The sequence below is a fragment of the Sylvia atricapilla genome, chromosome 6, assembly GCF_009819655.1.
Source record: "Sylvia atricapilla isolate bSylAtr1 chromosome 6, bSylAtr1.pri, whole genome shotgun sequence".
NCBI classification, from domain to species: domain Eukaryota; kingdom Metazoa; phylum Chordata; class Aves; order Passeriformes; family Sylviidae; genus Sylvia; species Sylvia atricapilla.
This window is the reverse complement of record NC_089145.1, coordinates 2,423,830-2,444,599: the sequence shown is the minus strand read 5'-3', so window position 1 is coordinate 2,444,599 and position 20,770 is coordinate 2,423,830. Positions and strand designations below refer to the sequence as shown.

Here is a 20,770-nt window from a genome sequence, read left to right as displayed (position 1 = left end):
TAGAGTCACTGTGATAATTGATTATGGTATTAAGCTTTTTCATGTCATGTAACAGCACAAGTTTAATCATTTGCTGTTGCAGTGTTTTACAGACAGAAACTGTATTCTTCCAGCTGCGTTATTATTATTCCTCTTTGTGTTCCCATGCAGGCACAAACAGATAAAAAGGAATAATAACCCAGCAAACGTTGGCTTTTAATTCTCTTAAGGGATTGCACTCGCTGCAATAAGAAATAATTCTTCCAATCAGAGTCCTGTAGTTATTCCTGTTATTATATATGATCATTCCACACCAGAAAACATATATTGAAGTGAAGAAGCAAACCTGTCAAAAATAACTTGCTATTTATAGTATATTCAAGGAAATATATTTCAGACTTGGCAACTGCCTGGGGCTAAGTGTTATTTAAAATGAAGACTGGAGATAGTCAATATATAGAGAGATAAATTTTCAGTAGGAGGCTGATATCCTCAACCACTATCCATATTCATGCAAAGGAAAACTGTCCTGTGTCAACACTTTTTCCCTACTTTTAGATGAAATAAGTCTTTTCTTGAAATTAAAGGTTAAACATTTAACTGTTCATTAAGAAAAACCATTGATATCTGAATATTTCTCTTGATCTATTTGTTTGTTTTATCATTATTGTATATTTAATATACATTTATACATGCTTATATGCATTTACATGGATAAAGAGAATGAGACTGGAGGAGTTCAGTGAAGTTTTTATATGAAACTATGCACGTTACATAACTACAGCATTGCTCTCCCTTGTCTGTCCAGATACCTTGATGCTTTAGAGCATCGATTATCAAATTGCATTCATTGTCAAATATGCTTTTGATGTTTGTTTTCATTCCGGATTTGTCATCACAGTAGCCATGATGTCCTATACTTACAACATTTAATTTCTGTTTTAGGTATATGAAAAGGTTGCCTATCTCCTGACAGACTTAGGTATGTAGGTCTTTATTAATGGTTCTTGCTCGCTGTGGCATATACCTTCACAGATACTTCTTTATTTACCTTTAAAGAAATGTTTTGAAAGCTTCATCTGTCTGAAGTACATTTCTGGCATTTCCCTAAGCAAGTGAGAAATATCACAGAAAAAAATTAATTGTTGTTTCACTGAGGAAATAAAATAAAACTAAGGAATTTATTCTTCTACTTTTAATGCTTCATAGTATGCACTGAAAAACAGTAATCTTATTTTGGAGCAAAAGTCAAAACATATTTTCTTAGCATACTAAAGGCTTTTTTCTCTTTCCCCCAAATTCTTAGTTTATTTTTTATTTATTTTTAATTTGATCTTTCAGACGGAAAAAAAGAGGTTAAAATAAAATTAAGTTGTCCCAGATAAAAATGTTAAGTCATGAATTTTAAAGTAGCTCCAGTTCTGTAACATTAAAGTTTTTACTGAAGCCTCTGGTCATGATTCAATCACAGACAAAAAGCTTTCTAGCTTATAAAAAACAAGGAAGCAAAGATAGAATTTAAGAACTCTGGCTGTGTCAATGTATTACTGTTTAGTGTTTTGTTTTACACGCTCACTTTTAGCCCATGTCAAAATATGCAAGAGATCTTGTCTTGGTTAAATGTCAGCTGGCTGCTCAAGTTCCACAGCTCCCTCTTTTGGCTAAAGTATTAAACAAGATGCTCAAAACCTTATAGTGCTTCAAGTAACAGACAGTAGAACAGGCTAGAAAAATTCAGATTTTATAGTCAACTTACAAAAATTATTGAAGTATTTTAAAGTATTTTTTCATATAAAACTTAATTCTATTCCTTTTAAGATATTTTGCATTGTTACAGGTCATAGAATGGGAAAGAGAATAGTTGTTTAAATGTATAAGCAGGGATTTTTCCCAAAATACATGAAAGAATTTTTTTCAAAAAAGATTTCTTGAATTAAACATAACAGAGCATTGGGTGTTTGAGCTAGATAGCTCATTCTTCTTCCGAAGATGTGAGCTTTAGTTGTTTCCAATAGGTAATTTATTCTTCTTGCTAAGGTGTTTTATATCAGGAAAGTGCACCCTTCGGGGAACAACTGTCTATGTGTAAAGCTAGTATCCTGTATAGTTCTTTCTATAGTGTAGCCATCATTAGACCAGAGTAGTTTAGTAATACAAATGTGAATAGACAAATCCAGGCAGTTTAGGCTTACAACTCATGTGCTTGACGACTCACGTGCTTTTGTAACTTTTACCAGTGCACTATATTCCAAGTTTGATATGTCCATCAAAGATGGATTTTGTAAAAAGAAATTTGTAAACATTATCACCAAGTTGTAATTCAGATGTAAATAATGTTCTACAAACTTTAAGGAAAGATGTCCGAGGCCGTGCGGACCCACACAGAGCGAGCGCTTCTAGCCCTGCTATTCTACATTTCTTTCCAAAAGAAACCAAGAAAGAACCTCTGTTCTTTCCTCACTGAATTATAAACTGTGTGGCACTCCACAAGCATTATGAAAGGGAAGTCTTGAGGATGAAGTAGTGGTTTTACAGAAGTATTTAGAAGGTGAGAAGCTTGTATGAGAAACGAACTGGCTTTTACTTGACTCTTTCACCTCTGCCTCCCTTGGCAAACCCCATCTATTGCTCCACTGATTCCAAGTGCTTTCAGGTTTTTGCAGGGGGTGACTTGGTTTGGTTGATTGGTTGGTTTGGGTTTTGTTTGCTCGTTTTGGGGTTTTGTTGCTGTTTGGTTGGGTTTTGTGGTCAATTTTTTGTGTTGAGTTTTTTTTCTTTGATTCATACCTTTAGTCTTCAGATTAAAAATTCACAGTGGTTTCCAGATTTTTTCATGGAAGTGAAACAGGTTTCTTCCCATAGTATTATAATATATTCTGAACAAAGGGGCTTCTATCTTCTGTTTCCACACAGAAACAACACAGTCTGAGCTGGGACAATGAAAAGACATCACTTGCAACGTGATGGGGCACCATGACTTAAAACCATCAATTGTTTTGTTAGTGTTGATTGATTTGTGAGCAAACTTATGCATAACTCAATTTAATTTTTGTGTATATAATATTTTTTTTTTTCTGAAGAGCACCCTAGAACAGAATCTGAGTGGGAAAACAGTTTTGCTTTGAAAATGTTCCTCTTCCAGTTTGTCAACTTGAACAGCTCCATCTTCTACATTGCCTTTTTTCTTGGCAGGTAAGTTATCTTTGCCAATTGCACTTAAAGAAAACTTGCACAGAACTCAAAATCTTAACTAATTTTATAGATTTGAAGAAAATGCAGTGACAGTTTGAACTGTAAGGTTTAGGTTTTGGGGCATAATTAGAACACTAAATATTTCTGAATGTATGAAAGGATTGGACCCTTGCAATGTTTACTTATGAAATTAGAGTGCAAAAATTCTACTTTTTATAGGGGTGTACATGACTTTTCTACTAAATAAGAACTCAGAACTTTTAAAAATGCAACCACTTCCTAGATGTGGGTCTGTATTTAGCCCTGTGTTAATTGTTTTTATTAATCTTTTCTTATTTATTCCCATTGAGTTACATTTCCAAGAATGCATTTCTGTAAAGAGTAAATATTATCTGGCAAATCTTATACAAGAGTAGGAAGCAGAAATTCTGGCTTCAATTTTTGTGTGCATCTTTAGTGTAGAGCATGAGGTACAGCACAGATCTACCCTTGCTTCATCTTCAGTTCAATTTTTTTATGGTCACGCTTGCCATTTCCACAGAACCTATAGAATATTTCAGGGTATCTTCTGTAAAGTTTTACAGTATAGTTTCAGTTCAAGATTGTTTTAAAAAACCTAACAAAAACAAGCAAGTAAACAAAAAAGCCTAGTAAAGACTGTTGGTGATAATCTGTTTGTTGCACTCGGTGGTGTATTCACCATACAGTATCAGGATTTCTTTGTGTCTTGCTGTCTCCTGTATCTACTAGGACCAGGCATGGGTTTCTTTCTCTCTTTTATGACTTTCATTGAGGTCATCAGGAACTGGGATTTGTTTTACAAATCAAGTGTACACTTCACATGGGCAAGCATTTCCCTGTGCAGCAGTTAATTCCTGTTAATTGTAATAGCTTGCCTATCTTCTTGGAAGTAGGCTAGAGTTTGGATATCTACCGCCTAAAATTTCTGAAGCTAGGATTTTTATTCAGGACATAATAAAAGTTTAGAATTACTTGCAAAATGACGGTCTTTGTTTGCATTCTGAGACTTCCTGTAGGCGAGTCCGCGGACGGCTGGGACAAGGAATTCTGCCAACCTGTATTTTCTAGAATATGTGGTTTTATTGCAAGGGTCGTGGGTAAAAAGGCCTTGCCTTCAGCCACCAGCCTCGGCTGAAGGGCAGTCCCAAAGAGAGAGGGAGAAAGAACAGGAGGGTGTGGGCTAAGTGAGAAGGGAGTGAGAGAGCAAAGTGGCAGGGGGGAAGGGAGCAAGAGAGAGCAAGAGTAGGGGGAAGAGGAAGGGTAAGAGCGAGCTAAGAGCAGCGGGAAGGAGAGGAGGGAGAGGTAAGAGAGTTAAGAAGTAAGAGGTAAGATGTAAGAGGTAAGAGGTAAGAGGCAAGAGCGCGAGGTCCTTGTTACAATACATTCTATCTCCTTTTGTGATGAATTCTAATTTTCAGTGACCAACCAACACAAGACACAAAATCCTATAGAATCTACATACAGACTATAAGAACTACTATATTACCATACTGTGTTATATTTTAAACTCTAAAAACTAGTTTTTAACCTTCTGTTTTTCTACATTGACCTTTGGATCCCTTAGCCAGCAGAAAGGGTTCTGCTGAATCAGAAGGGATTCTCCTTCAGCTAGCTAGACTATTGTTTTCAGTTATATAGTAACTAAAACTTAGTATCCTATAACTCAAAGTAAGCTTTCATTTCTATCCCAATTATAGGTTTCATATTTTCAGAATCTTTGGCTAAGCAATCATCTTTATAAGGTTTCCCTGATTCATCCCCCCCAACACTTCCATATCCTACAGACACCAGATTTCAGCCTATGTGATTTATTCTGTTGATATTTCCTAAATTCAGTGGATGTTATGAAACAGCTACTGATACAGGGCGTTCCTGGAATGTCCACTGAGGAACACAAATTTTATTTTCCAGATTTGCAGGCCGCCCAGGAAAGTACAACAAGCTTTTTAACAGATGGAGGCTGGAAGAGGTAAACAATCCTGTTTTTAATTCCTGTGATATTTCCATGAGTAAAAAGGAAATGGCTGAAGCCTAGTTTAAAGATTTTATTATTCCAAGTGCAGCAAATACTAAACTCTTATTTATAGCAAAGGATAGGATTCAGGAGATGGGGTTTTCCTTCTGTGTTCTCCAGTGTGCTGAGTGACTCTGCCCAAGACATACAAGTTCTTCCTGCCTCTTAGGGAAAAATCATCAGTAATAGTCCCTTACCTCACAAGCACTATGACTCCTATGAGATTGGAATCTCCTGGTACTTGAAATTTTTGGATAGAGGCCATTATATATAAAGCCATCAGCTTTTTAATCAACTTTATAAATTTCTATCAGCACAGGAGAAACATGGATCTGTTGGAATGGGTCCAGAGGAGGGCCACAAAATTAGTCAGATGGCTAGAACATCTCACTTATGAAGACAGGCTGAGTTGGAGATATTCAGCTTGGATAAGAGAAGGCTCCAAGGAGAGATCATTACTGCCTTCTAGTACTTAAAAGTGCTTATAAGAAAGAAGGGGACAAACTTTTAGTAGGGTCTGTTGAGACAGGGCAAGGGTTAATGATTTTAAACTTAGAGAGGCTAGATTTAGACTAGGTGTAAGGAAGAGATATTATTACTATTACCAGTACCATTACTTTTACTATTACTATTACTATTACTATTACTATTATGGTGAAACACTGGGACAGGTTAACTAGAGAGGTGATGGATTGATGGATCGTATCCCTGGAAACAATCAAAGCCAGGTTGGATGGGACTCATCTAGTTGAAAATGGCCATACTTATTGCAGGAGTTTGGGCTAAATCATCTTAAGGGGTCCTTTTCAACCCAGACTAGACTATAATTCTATAGAATTGTAAAAGAACAAGAAGAATATTTTCAAAATTTAACTGGAATGTTAGAATTGCTCACGAGTATGCTGGAGTTTCCTCTTTTTTCTGAAAAACAGACCTCTTCTATTGAAACTTGGTAGCCGCAGAGTAAAATGTCATAACTTTTTAGTCCATGAATTGAAAAAATGGTTCTGTAATTACTTAACATATGGCAGTACACATATACACACACACACACGCATATAGTTAACATACCAGTACCAGAAATTCTGCTAGTAAATCTCTCCTTAGAGTTAGATTATTGCAAATGAAATATTGCTCCATTTTTTTGAAATGATTAAGTACTTATTGGTCTGAGGGAAATAGTCTATACAACTTATCCTATGTCTAGCACACATACCTTTAATTAGGAATATGATCTAATATCTATCAATATGTCTAAAGGTTGTTCAGCTGAAGTCTGTTTATTTTATTAACATTTCTTTTAATATTTCTGCAGGTGGAGCTTAGTTTTTCTCAACACACGTACTTAATATTTTTTATTTACACTCTGAACAAATAAAGGAAGTCTCTGATTTTAGCTATTGATCTCTTCCACTTCATTTCAGTGTCATCCTAGTGGCTGCTTGATAGATCTGTGCTTACAAATGGGAGTTATTATGGTTTTAAAACAAATGTGGAACAACTTCATGGAACTAGGCTATCCGTAAGTTCAGATGTTAAAGTTCATTTTAAAAATAGTAAATGCATGTCAGCATGATTCAGTGATAGGGAGAAATGGTTATGTGTCTGGAGAATGTTTTCACTCGTTGCACCTCACATATTGTCACTTTATTCCCAAGGAAAGCATTAACTTCTGCTGTAAGATAAAGCTTCTCAGGGTGTGTTAAACATCTAAATTGTTTATTGTAATTTCATTTTCCATAATACAGAGGTGCTCAGTCTCTGAAATGAGTACAGAGCTAAAAGTCTTACACTTGAAACTGTAAGAATGTATTTCCAGTAAAGTGTTGATTGTCAAATACTGATCTAATTGAAGTCTCAGCCTTGAAAATATGTTAGAAAGGATTTTGCTCACAACATGCAAATTGCAATTGTTCTGCAAATGAGGGGCCATGTACTGTATGTTGTGGAATGAGGATTTTTGAAAATTCTCCAAAATTTTGATAAACTTACTTGAACTGCCAGACTTCCTGTCTTCTCAGCCAAGCATGATGTTAACTTTGTCTAAAATTTATTTTAGAACATGCTTATATTCTGTTACAGAAATAAATGTTTTGCTTTGACAAAACCAATGTCTGCAACATAGGCAACAGTTTGCCTTTCAGTAAGAAGAGAGCTCAAGAGCCAAACACTGAATTAGATTGAGAAAAAGAGTAGCCTTTTTTTATAAAAATACTTACAAGAAAGATATTTCCAATATTTAATGTCTTTTCCATAATATCTAGAAACAAACAGTAGTCTTCAGTTGATGCATGTCTCAGTACTGGATAATATTTTTTATTTAAATAACAGTTTAACTCATGAGCCTACTATCTCCTTAATATTTATAACTACTTTGTGAAAAGATCTCTGCACAGCTTTATGAAGAATATTAAGAAGTCATAAATATTTCCACCTTCAGCATTCAGCAACACCTTTTAAAATGCTTTTTCCTGCTTTAAGAATATAAACATTCTGTAGAGCATCTAGATCTTTATGTTTGTTCAAAAATATATGTCTTCTACTATCCAGTGTATTTTAGTATGGCACTCTTACTGAATTCCACTGACTTGGTTTGTCTTTTACAGGATTGAAGATAAAGTGTTATTTACTTTTTAGTGCTTTTGCTATGCATGATTTTTTTTCTGATTCTTTTTTTTATTTAGTCATTCAGGAAAATCCTACCAAAAAATAAAGTATATGCAAGCATGTTCCATATTCTGAAAAGCTTGTTTGTACAATGCTGAACATACTGCATTAAAGACATAATTAAAAATATAATGCAGAATTTTGAGATCTTTTATAAGTTTATTGTATCTAAGATGATATTGTAAAACATTCCATAAAGTACCTAAGTAATCATCCAGGTGCTGTTCAAAATATGCCCACTTATTTCAAAACAGTTCCAGAACATATTTTAAATCTCTGAGCAGACACAGTCATTAATGCTTTCTTTATCTAATAAAGTTTGTTACAGAATTGGTGGTCACGACGCAAAATGAAGAGAAGAGGGCAGTCAATGGAGACTAAAATTTCTCTACCTCAGTGGGAAAAAGATTGGAATCTGCAGCCTATGAATCTCCATGGTTTAATGGATGAATACTTAGAGATGGGTGAGCAAATTTGGGAGGTGTTGGTTTTCTTCAGAAAGCAGAACTGTGTTGCATGTTAAAAGATCTTTTGAATTTCCAGTTTCTAACATAGAAATGCCTGTCTAGTTTTGCAGTTTGGCTTTACCACCATCTTTGTGGCTGCCTTCCCACTGGCCCCTCTCCTGGCACTGCTCAACAATATCATAGAAATCAGGTTAGATGCATACAAGTTTGTCACTCAGTGGCGAAGACCTATGCCTGCAAGAGCAACAGATATAGGTGAGAGATGGCTGTCACTGTCAGCTATCATCTCTTTGTATTTTCCTCTTGGAAACAGCTTAACCCCTGAAGTATTTAATGTGTCAAGGTGGTAATGTAACCAACGGATTTCAGTGACAATTTTCCTTTTAGACAGCAAAAGGATAGTTGGTTGCTTTGCTAAGAGGATTCCTCAAGTTTGTTTTGCATTTACAATAAGCAATCATAATAGTTTGGGTATTGAAAACAGGCTTCTGATTTGTGGAACTCTAGGTCTAAAATCAATTGAATTTAGACATTAAATAAAAGGACTGAATTAAATTTTCATTTAAAATTGAATTAAATAAGAAATCTCTTTCCAGAATCTCCTATTTGGCCTTTATAACAAAAAAAATATAGTTATGGTTTTGTTGCTTACCAGGGTGTGCCCTATTGTAAGATTTTATTTGGGTGGCATGGGTGGTGGCTGGAATGTGGGGACATGGCCTAATCTTGACTAGTTTTTCTGTCTCATAATTCATTCTCAATAAGAAAGAAAAACTGTATGACTAATAATGGCTTTATTATCACTAGTATGACTTTATATGACTTAATAGGACTATACAAAACTGACTACTTTGTTGACATTTCTCTTGTTTCTAGGTATTTGGTATGGAATTCTGGAAGGAATTGGAGTTCTGGCAGTCATCACCAATGCCTTTGTTATTGCCATTACTTCTGATTACATTCCACGTTTTGTCTATGCATACAAATATGGTCCCTGTACAGATCAAGGGTACAGACAAGAAAAGTAATTACAATATTCTTTGAATATACATGTATTTTTCAGTAGAAGCACAATTTGCCGCTGTATTTCTATATATAACATATATCAGATACATTTCTTTTACATCTGTGCAAACCTTCACAGATCTGAAGTGCAAATAAGTCAGCCATTCCAAAGATTTTGCGAAGTAGCTAGTTATCTAAGTGAAAAAAAAAAATCATGTTTTCCCTTCTAAATGCAAACAAAAAAGTTTGTTCATTGCATCAGTTTTCAGATCTTTTCTAGACAGGCTTTTCTTCTTGTCTGCAGTAGGTCTATACTGTCATCTCCTAAACACACATATATGCTCCCAAAACCAGAGATTCACTCTTCCTGAGCTGTCACAGAAAAAGAGAGTTTAAGGGCAAAAATAATGAGGTGGGATCGGTTGAAAAAAGACAGTATCAGAAAAAGGTTAGTGCTTTATGCACACTACCCATTTAAGAGAGAATTATGTCAATCTATTTCTTCTTTTGCCAGTAGTGATTTGAAGTGTTACAGCAAACCTGAAGATGCAGGTTATAAAAGGATTCTTCATGCATCTCTTCTTGAATCTTCTTTGACTTTTAGATGTGCTTTAGTTAAGTTACAAGACAGATTTCAAAGAAGATAGGATGTCTTAAAATGTCTGTGGTTTTCAAGAAACAGCAAAAATTCACTCCTACAGTCATAAATCAATATACTCATATGATTTCTGTATATAATAATAATAAGTTTTTGCCTTTAATATAATTGTTAGGTATATATGCATTGTTCATTTTGCTGTTGGTGAAAACTCATAAAACCTGGGGTTTTTTTTATATGCTGAATTATTGGTGGCCCATTCTGCAAGGGTGTTAAATTGTTCTGCTCTCTTCCTTTCTATTCATCTTTCAAAGTCCAGTACTTTTAGGGAACAGTTAAAAACACCATAGCAATAATTTTTGGTTTATATCTCCCAGTAGATAAGAAGCAAAACCATAAGAAGTGCTGAAAATAGACTTTTAAGCAGTGCTATACCTGAAAGAGATTTGGGTCTTTTTGTCCCAAATAAACTTTGTTTCTCTGCATGAAATTTTAGAATTCCTTTTGTCCTGCACAGCAAATAAAGTATTGTGCTGACAATATCTGATGGCAGAATATGTTTACATACAGGATGATTATTGTATAATTACTTTATGATGAAGAAAGTGCTGCCCATGTGGCTTGTTTTGGTTTTTTTCAGATGCTTAAAAGGATATGTCAACAGCAGTTTGTCAGTATTTGATTTGAGTGAACTTGGGATGGGATACACAGGATATTGTCGGTATGTTTCGATTCTCTCACTTATTGTAAAACAGGCATGAACATTAATGCAGGCAGTAAATTAAAAGTGCTTTAATTGCTGGCATTTCTTTTTTGCCTGTCAGAGTACTGGAGTTTTCATGTTTGTCCAACACAGAAGCCTCAGATGCAAAGTGTGTGGTAGGATACACTACTGATATATTGGAAATCTGTGTGTGAAGTTTTTGCAGGATTCTCACAAGCCATTATCTTTCCTGTCTCTATTGGTTATTTAATTTAAAACTTTTACCCGCTGCCAAGAAGGGTAAAAATCCTCATTTCAATTTTGTTAAGCATTCTGAAATCAATTAATTAAAATACACAATTAAATTTTTTGTTACTTCTCTAACCCAGGCTGAAATTGCAAACAGTTATGCAAAATTAATAAAAGAAATACAACATAAAAATAAAATATGACATGAGTGCACTCCTGTTTTCAGACTTAGTTTTTCAGTGAGTGTTAGTTTAAATTAGAATCGCATTTCATTTATGCAAACTTTGTCTGGAGAATCTCAAATGCTTATAAGCAAAGACAACAACCGATTTAGAATCAACACATTTAACACTCCAGCTTTGTAATGATATAAGTATCTGTTTGCTCTGGATTTTTGGAAGCAAAAAGTACTGTCTCATAAACAGCTTTATTTAATAGCCTGTATTCTGGACAGTTGCTGTCCTTTTCTGTTTAATTACTCTTGGAGTCTGCTTTTACTTCAATTTCTCTCCTTTTAGCCAGGTCTGGGATGAGCTAGAGGGACTTGACCATGGTTTTGAGCACAAGATAACTTAGTGGGTTTCTTTTTGCTTTGCAGGTATAGAGACTACAGAGCCCCACCGTGGAGTTCAACTCCATATGAATTCACTCTGCAGTTTTGGCATGTCCTGGCAGCACGGCTGGCCTTCATAATAGTATTTGAGGTTAGTTGTGGAAGTGAACGATTCCTTTCTACCTCTTAGAAGTCTGAGTTGTTTCTTTACAATACTCCTATAAATAAATTGTCATTTTAATCAATTGTTTGTTCATTACAGTCAAGAGAGAGGAAAAATCTTCCCCAAATTGTTGCCTATTCAGCTGCTTCAAGTAGAATTGACAGAGCATGCTTACTTTAGAGCTCCTCTAAAATCATATTTCCTTAACAGTCATCTTGTACATCATGTTGGTTCCCTGCCCAGTCTTTCCTATCTTATTGAAAAATAAGAAATGCAAGTTTTGTGTGTATTAGGCATAGTTATTACTAGATAGAATCTGTGTCAGGAAAATGAGACATGATTCCAGCCTAATACAAAAGTAGAAACATATATACTAAGTTTGAAGAACATATTGCATACTACCCATTGGAAATGCTTACCCATTTCCAATGTAATCCCTGAACAAAGATGGCTTGTAAGTAGCATTGCATTTTTTTAACAAACTAGCATATCCTGTAGTCACATCTTCATTTAAGTCACTAACTATACCCTTTGTTTTACTTCTTAGAAAAAACTTCAGCATTTGCCCATTTCTTTTAGATCACTCATTTACTCCCATATGAGTTTTTTATTAAAAAAAAAGGAGTTGCCTTTCAGTCGCTAATGGAATCTCAGTTCCAATTTTACCACAGACTTTTAGGCTCTAAAGTGTAGTTCTACAAAGGAATACTTATTGATATGTTAAGCAATTATTTTTGTTTTTCTTTTCAGCACCTTGTTTTTGGAATAAAGTCTTTCATTGCCTACCTAATTCCAGACATACCCAAAGACTTGTGTGACAGAATGAGAAGAGAGAAATACTTAGTCCAGGAAATGATGTATGAGGCTGAACTGGAACATTTGCAAAGAGAAAGGAAAAAGAATGGGAAACAGTATCACCATGAATGGCCTTAGTCACTACCACGGTACAACAAAAACACTGTTAGAAATTGGAGAGTGAAGTCACAAAATGAAGTCAGTCTGGCATCAGCGTGAGATTTGGTGGTGGTGTATATATGTTCTTGCTAGGCAGTACAGTTGCATACTTTGGTGGGCACGGAAAAATAGATGTTTCCAGTGATGACCTTGAAAAGCCTTACCTGTAACTTGGTCTGTGATGAGCTCCAATGACTATTGGCATTCAGAAATGTGCAGACAGATTACAAGTCTGGACACTTTTAAAAAAATGCATGGATTTTCATGCTGTTTATGAAGATACTATCAGCGTGATGAAAACAGAGAATTACCTGTGAATCTATAGAGTCAGGGCATGACTAAATCTAATTTACATGATAGGCACTACTACAGCTTCTGATTGCTCAGCTCCATCTGTAATGCCTGTAAAGAAAAGAGCAGTTGTTGCCTTTGTGGCCATGACTTGAACTTTCAGGCTTACTGTTTTGTCAGGTTTGTCCTAGTCTCTTGTTGAGATTGTGGATGTGGTCCTACCCTAAAAAAAGGGGTCTGTGGCTGCTAAATATATACTATGCAGTTTAAGATTTGCACATCAGTGTCATTAATTTATCCATCTAGTTGAAAACCAAAAAGTTCAAATTCAGAAAGAAAACAGCAGCACTAAGAGAACGTAATTTTCTTTTTGAAAATTATACGGTTGTTGAGTTGTCTTTCCACTTTTGTGTGTGGAAAGGCCATCTCCACATGCTTCCAGGATGAAAGAACTTTCATTTTCATGCTGTGTTACTGTTCCTCTTGATCTGTCTGGGCAATGATTCCATGACTTCACAGAATGCTAACTTGAAATGCTCCCATGCAGTGCAAATTACTTTCTCTTCAAAATATATCTCTATAGTATGCAAGCTTCTGCAGATATATATGAGACATGCAGTATAACATTGTGGCTTGCTTGTTCAGGGAAGGAGAAGAAGAGAAATTTGTAATAATGTTCTTCTTATTGTAATAGCAAATGTTGCAGTAATGTATACTTTTTTTATTGGCCTCAATATGTCATAACATTGGAGCTGGATACAGGCAAATACGTATACAGATTATGTATAAATGCATACACACACGGTGATTACTCTTAGATTTGCTATTATTATTATTATTATTATTATTATTATTATTATTATTATGCCTTCTTACACTTTGGGGGGAATTTTTCGATAAAATCACTAAAAAAGTAGATGTTAATTGAAGAATCAAATTTGAGTTTTTATGTGGAAACAGCATACTGCAGTGTTGCTTGTGATTAATAGTCACATTTTGGTGATGAAATTGTCTGTTACTAACACTTCATAATACAGGGGAAGTACTTGATGTTTAAGCAAGTTTGAAGGGATACCTTGCAGGGAGGAAATGGATAAACAGAGTTACTGTTCTGTTTTCTCTTGTACAGTTTTAAATAATGCTTCTCTATATTGGATGAGAAAAATCTAAAAAACAAAGAGTCAGCAAAGCACAATAACTATACAGTCTATAAATTTTTGACATTATTTTTAGGGATAAAGCTGCAGCAGAATCACTACAGATATGAAAAGACCTGAATTTTTAGCTATTTACATCATCTTGTTGAATTTAAAAGTGTGATTCCAGTATTCACTTGCATTTATTAGCACAATAATTTTATTTTATTTCGCTGAAATTAATTTCAAGAGTCAAGAGCCCATTCGTGTCAGTAAATAGGATCTGTTGCATCGAGAGAGTCTAACATCAGACTTCTAAGTTCTTCAGTTGTTTTACTACATTCATGAGATTTTTGGGTTTATTTCAGCTCTGTTACCAGACAAGACACTTGTAGGAGTATCTCTAGTACTGCATGAGAGGAAATAAATTTGAAGATCTGGTCCAATCAGATACATTACCCATTCATTCTGTGATAAAGGGTTGATGGAACTCAGCTTGCCATATTTTGGAAAGGCTGTTTTGTTCCTTCATATTCTGGGTTGTGCATTAACTTCCTCAGGAGTCATTATCAGAAAAAAAAAAATTACTGCACTCTACTCAGTGCTAATAGAATCACAACATTTGATTTATTTTATTGTCTTTCATTCTGTGTCTCATTCTGTGGATTGTCAAGCACTGTTTGACAGCATTAACCCTGTGTCACAGGTTTTGTTTCCGTGCCACCTAATGATAATATTTCAATGCTTCAGAAGGTCACAGATGAGGTCTTTTTAATATTTTCTCTGAAACAAAATGTCTTGGCTGGCCCAAGTAATAAAGATACAGGGTAAAATCAAGCAAAAATCAGAAATATTATTTTATACTTTCTTGTTTGTGCTATTGATATTGGCATGTGTCAATACATACCTAGGCAAATTCCAATTGGACTTGAAAAACCACATTAAAAATCTTTTTGTGTTTGAGATTTACGTGTGTGTATATATATATATATATATATATATATATAATGATTTTTTTTCAACACTGGAATATAGGAGAATATGAAAGGCAAGTATATGGATCTGACATGATGCATTTTATGCACTAGAAAAGCACAAGAACTTTGAATAAACACTCTGTGTGTCCTTTACCTTTGGAGGACATCAGCAGTGTGTAAAGGTCTTGCCACTGTCTAGCCATTTGCTTAAGCTGAGAAACTTTTTTGCTAGACTTTGCTTATGCTGTTTTCATTGACTGCACGTTATTTTCCTAAAGAATAAGGCACACGCTCTCCTCAGGAATAATGTATTTTTTGAATGGTGAATGAGCTTTTCATATTCTAAATATTGTCTTTTCAAACAAATGACTGGTATGACTAGACTGTGCATGCAGGCTGCATTTGTGAAATTTGACAAAGCTTTAGAACCTCAATTTGTGCAAAAATGCTTTAGATCATTGCAGATCTAATCTATGAAAACTTTCCTCTATGCATGTGCCCTTAGAGAGACTGCATGAGCAACTAGGGTTTTTTATATATAAAGTATTTGTTCAAAATGTGTTAATTATTCTTAACCAAATCCTGCATCTTGATTCAGACAAAAGAAATTTCAATTTCAGGAATGGCGCAAAGTCCAGATACATGATATACACCTCATTTCTTACGACTTTTTATTCTAAATTTGTGCCTAATGTGTGAGATCTGAATTTTGGTGAATAAAAAAAAAGGAAAATAAGAATTCTGTTTTATTTGCTATCCTAATGAGACGTTCCCTGAAGTTTGTCTCTACAAAGAGGGAGGCATTAAGAGTATTCACAACTGAGTGCTAAGGCTTGCCTGAATGTTAAGCTCAGGCTCCCACAGCACACTGATGGAGCATCCTTCAGTGGATATTTGGAATCAAGGCAAACCTCATGGTGAGTTCAGTAAAGCCTTTGAAACTGTCACCCATGGCATTCTCCTGGAAATGGTGGTGGCAGGTGCACTCCTGGCTGGATTAAAGCTGACAGGATGGCCATGCCCAGAGGGTGGCAGTGAGTGTTGTTTATCCAGTTGGCAGCTGGTCAGTAGTGTGGTTCCCCAAGGTTCAGTGCTGGGGCCTTTTCTCTCAAATGTCTTTATCAATGATCTGAACAAGGGGATCAGGGGCATCCTCAGTGAGTTTGCAAGAAATACTAAGTTGGGTGGGATTGTTGATCTGTTGGAGGGCAGGAAGAGTCTGCAGGTGGATATGGACAGGCTGGATCAATGGGCCAAGGTCAGTGGAGTGTTCAGTATGGCAGAATGCCAAGTCTTATCCCTGAATCCCAACAACCCGCTGCAGTGCTACAAGCTGAGGGCAGAGTGGAAAGCTGCCCTTTGGAAAAGGGCTGCAGGGGGGGCCTAGTCAACAGCAGCTGATCATGAGCCAGTGTCTGCCCAGGGGGACAAAAAAGCCAATGGCATCCTGTGTCAGAAATAGTGTGGCCAGCAGGACCAGGGAAGTGGTTGTCCATCTGTACATAGCACTGATGAGGCCACACAGTGAGACCTGTGTCCAGTTCTGGGCCCCTCATTCCAAGCAGATATTGAGGTGCCTGGAGCATGTCCAGAGAAGGGCAGTGAAGCTGGTGAGGCATCTAGAGATATTAAGTCATAGGAGGAGTGGCTGAAGGAGCTGTGGTTGTTTAGCTAGGCAGAGAGGCTCAGAGGAGTCATCACTCTCCACAACTACCTGAAGAGATTGTAGCAAGGTGAGAGTCAACATCTTCTACCAGGCAACTAGTGACAAGACAAGGGAACATAACCTTAGGCTGCACACAGTAAGGTTCAGGTTGGACATCAGGAAGAATTTTTTCATTGAAAGCATTGGAACAGGCTGCCCTGGAAGGTGGTGGAGTCATCATCCTTGGAAGTGTTCAAGAAATGACTAGACATGGCACTTAGTGGTGTGGTTTATTTGTCGTGATGATCTTGGGTCAAAGATTGGACCTGATAATTGTGGAGATGTTTGCCAATGTTAATGTTAATTATTTCTTTCCTAACCCTTTTCATTAAAGGATTTCTAGAGAAAATGTTGACAGGGCTAAAATTACAATGGTGATGATGGATGATAAGCAAGCTTTTTTTTTTTTTTTTTTTTTTTTTTTTCTTTTGTTAGATGTTTCTTTGGAAGTACATATCTTCATTAGTATGAAATACACATCAACTGTGGCTGTGCCCTTTTCCAGCAACATCTTGTCATAAATCATATTCTGAGACACAGTTAGGCTCAATTGTGTCCTGTGGAAAACTCAAAAGGAAAGTGTCTAGACAGACCAGTAAAAATACATTAGTAGATAAATACCTTAATGGGAAAATTATTAAATTTCCAGAAGTTTCCTTCATAAAAAGTTCTACAGAAGGAAAAATACCTTGGGAAGCGTAGCTTCAGGGTGAGTATTACTATGGAGAAAGGCAAGGGTTTTGGTGATGTTTTATTCTTAATGTGCCGTTAAGGTGATCAGTCTAATCGTATGTGTAATGCACATCTGCTCTTTGCTTGATGTGGCTTCCTCCACTGCAGACTCCAACTGGGAGTGTTGCCAGAGAGAATTTCTGGAGCCATGGAATCCATTGGAGTTACCTGCCAAGTCCTACATGGTACTGTGGGACTTAGCAAAGTTTTGCACTATGTCACGGTTGGTTTGGAGGCAAATTAGCATAGTTCGCCTGTAAATGTCACCAATTTTCATTAAAATTAGTATAAACTAGATTTTTTTATATATACTGGGCAATAGCCTTATCAATAAAACTAATTTTACACAAATAGCTGCTTATGAATGCGATGAAGTTGATGGAAATTTCTTTGTTTTAAATCACATTTTCTATTTAGTTTCTGTTTCTATTTCTATTGAGAAAATAGATAAAAATAGTGGTGTCAGTAATCACTTACAATGCAGTAGTGCTTCCAGATGCATTATGTTTTTTTGAATCCTCATAAAGTGCTGCTGTTGCTTGTTTGGGGGCAAAGTTTGAAACAAATATAAGGGCAGCATTTCCTGATAATTATTTGATGTTAAGACTAATTCTAGAATTCAAACAGAAGTCCACTTCTAGGCAGACCTGTTATTTTGTTCCAATGCCTACTTTGTCTGACTAAAATGCATACAATGACACTTTTCAAAACTGTTTAAGTGAATTCCAACCTATATTCCTGTAGTGGAAAATCTAGTAGCTTAAAAATTTCCCAGGTCTTTGAGCCTCATGTGAACCTCATGCTCACAAAACCCATGTTCTTCTGAGGTAAAATTCAGCAATCAGCATGTGAAGGGTTAAAATGAGCAGAAGGCAGCAAAGGGCTCATGTTCACTCCAGCCAGTTTTGCTCCAGAATTGCAACAGGCTCTGAAAAATAAGAGTTTGAGGATGAAGCATGGGGACAGGCCTCCGGATCTTTTTTTTTTTTCTCCTTTGGCTTATTCTTTACTTCTCCTCAGTGTTTCATCTCATGCTGCCTTCTGGGTGACAGTCCAATTTCCAGGGCAGTTCAGTAACAGCAGATTAATTTACAAGCTGATTTTGGATGTCCCTTACTGAGGTGCCAAAGCAGAAAGTGCACAAATATTGGTCTGTCTGGTGCTTTTTAGAAATCAGTATGCATTGATTGGATGAAGCAGTGTGAGACAGTATGGAGGTACCTCCACCTGTGCCATTTCTGTCCTTTCAGTCACTTCCCCAAGCACCACAGTTTTTTATCCTTATATCCCTTCCTACACATACACATACATCCTAAATATCCTACGCAGTTGTATAATTTTAAAATTTCTATAACCGATTCGTTTTGACAATTTTTATCTGATATTGCCTTTGCAAGCACACATTTAATAGAAATTTGGATTGGCATAACCATAATAGCACAATGTTACCACAGCAGCACAACGTTCTAATGGCACCACAACAAACAGTACGGGAATCTCTTCACTGTTCCATGGTGTACAGGAATTTTTTAAATCTAGACTGGGATTTAGTATTGAAATGATAATGGTGTATTGCTGCTTCACTGCACTTGAAACAACCTAGTGTTAGTTCTGTTGGCTCATTCTGTCTTCTTGATACAACCTCTGTATTGCTAGTTGTTCTCTGTAGTTTGCATTCTTACTGACATGAGCTATTTGTTAGAATGCAACAGAGTGAGAAATTAGGATTAAACCAAATGGAGTCTAAAGCTGGTGAGATTTTATCCACTGAGAACACAATGATTTTTCTGTTAATAATGGAAAAAAAAATCAGATCACATTTTCTTTCCATGTTCTATTTAAATTACTTGGGAGTTTCGTATTGAAAAATCTTCCAAACTTTTACCTAGAGTAGTATCACTGAAATTTCAGTTCTTTGAAATAATCTCATGTAAAATGTAACTGAATAAGATAGTTCAGTCGATTTTTTTACTATGATAGTCCTGGCTAACTTGCAATATCATGACCATAAGAGATTTCTTAAAATGTGTATATATTTGAAATTTATGTAATATTTAAATACAACTTGATTTCTAAGTAAGGAGTAAGAATAAAATTCCTGCTATTTTTTCTACTCATGAATCGACACTTTGTAATTAATATTTAAAACAAGTTTACAGTATCAGAAAGCATTTTGGAGAAATCTACTTTTCTGTGCAAAAGATGTTAGTTCCTCCAGCATGTCAGCTTTCAGTACCTTTTGTGTTTTAAGATTGCTTTTACAAGCAGCTGTGTACCCCAGAAGTAAAAGAATTCACTGAGGAAAAAGTTGTAAATCTAATTAACTATTGTAAGACTCTTTTGTCATAAATTTGTCTTTGGGATGCTGTTTACTTTATTAAGGTTTACATATACGAATGCAATTACTTGCTGTATCATGCACATTTGATTATTACATTTTCAGTAATAAACTTGGATATCTTTGAAAAAGGTTGTGAGCTTTATTATTTCAAATATTCAAATATAATTAAAAACGATTGTATACTTGAAAGTGAGTTCTCATGAGCATTCAAACCATAGTCTTGTAAGAAAGTAATTTCAGGGTCATACTTGGCATACTCAGTCATTTTTAACGATAAAATATTTGATTATTTTAGCCTCAAGGCACAACTAAACTTAGTTTTCAAATTTTCAGTCGTTTATGTTGTTCCTCTTTCACTAGTGAATAACAGTTTCCACCTGTCTCTGGAAGGATCAATGGCCCAGGATGTAGAGGAAATGAGAAAATAACTAAACAACACTGGCATGAATATTTAAACAAAATGGGAATTTCTCTGAGTTACAGTTTTGCTAGGGCTTATCCTTAAATCTTGCTAGAAGGCTGAAGCTACCGATTTTAGCCATTATACATTGTCATGTATCATACCCATGTTGGAATTAGTATAACCCTGTGGCTGGCTCCATTACAAATACAGAAAACACTTAAACTCAATGAGTAGCTTTAGTTGTAACAAAACTAGTCTGGAAATATTTGAAGGAAAGGTTACTGAGAAAACAGCAGGATGAAAAATAAGAAGAGAGCCTGAGAAAATGTCTGCAAGAAACATAAAACCCCAGACAGGTGAAGCACAACATGCAGGTGGACGCTTGACCACTTGGATGTCCTGGAGGATGTGTGCTGGCCTCATGAAGAAGCAGCTTAGCCAAGCCAGAGATGCCCACGTGGACAGCAGACCTAGAATCTGTATCTGCTATGTGCAGTAAACAATAAATGCCTTCTGTTGGAATCATACCGGTTCTGTTATTCAGTGGCCTATTTCCCCCCTGCAAGAGTTACAGATCTCTGAATCAGATATCCTCCAGCTATGACTGGAGAGGGTTTTAT

General features: G+C 35.8%; 1 protein-coding gene across 1 annotated transcript in view; it reads left to right on the top strand.

Moving 5' to 3' along the window:
• The window catches only part of ANO3 (anoctamin 3), a 79,206-nt gene extending 66,298 nt beyond the window's left edge, over positions 1 to 12,908 (top strand). Inside the window, exons 17-26 of the mRNA XM_066320469.1 lie at positions 925 to 961; positions 3,060 to 3,171; positions 5,104 to 5,161; positions 6,631 to 6,728; positions 8,192 to 8,337; positions 8,443 to 8,595; positions 9,217 to 9,364; positions 10,584 to 10,664; positions 11,494 to 11,599; positions 12,362 to 12,908. Of these exons, the coding sequence (XP_066176566.1) occupies positions 925 to 961; positions 3,060 to 3,171; positions 5,104 to 5,161; positions 6,631 to 6,728; positions 8,192 to 8,337; positions 8,443 to 8,595; positions 9,217 to 9,364; positions 10,584 to 10,664; positions 11,494 to 11,599; positions 12,362 to 12,544 (1,122 nt within the window). The 3' untranslated portion in view covers positions 12,545 to 12,908. The remainder of the gene's footprint in view (positions 1 to 924; positions 962 to 3,059; positions 3,172 to 5,103; positions 5,162 to 6,630; positions 6,729 to 8,191; positions 8,338 to 8,442; positions 8,596 to 9,216; positions 9,365 to 10,583; positions 10,665 to 11,493; positions 11,600 to 12,361) is intronic.
• The last annotated feature ends 7,862 nt before the right edge of the window (positions 12,909 to 20,770 follow it).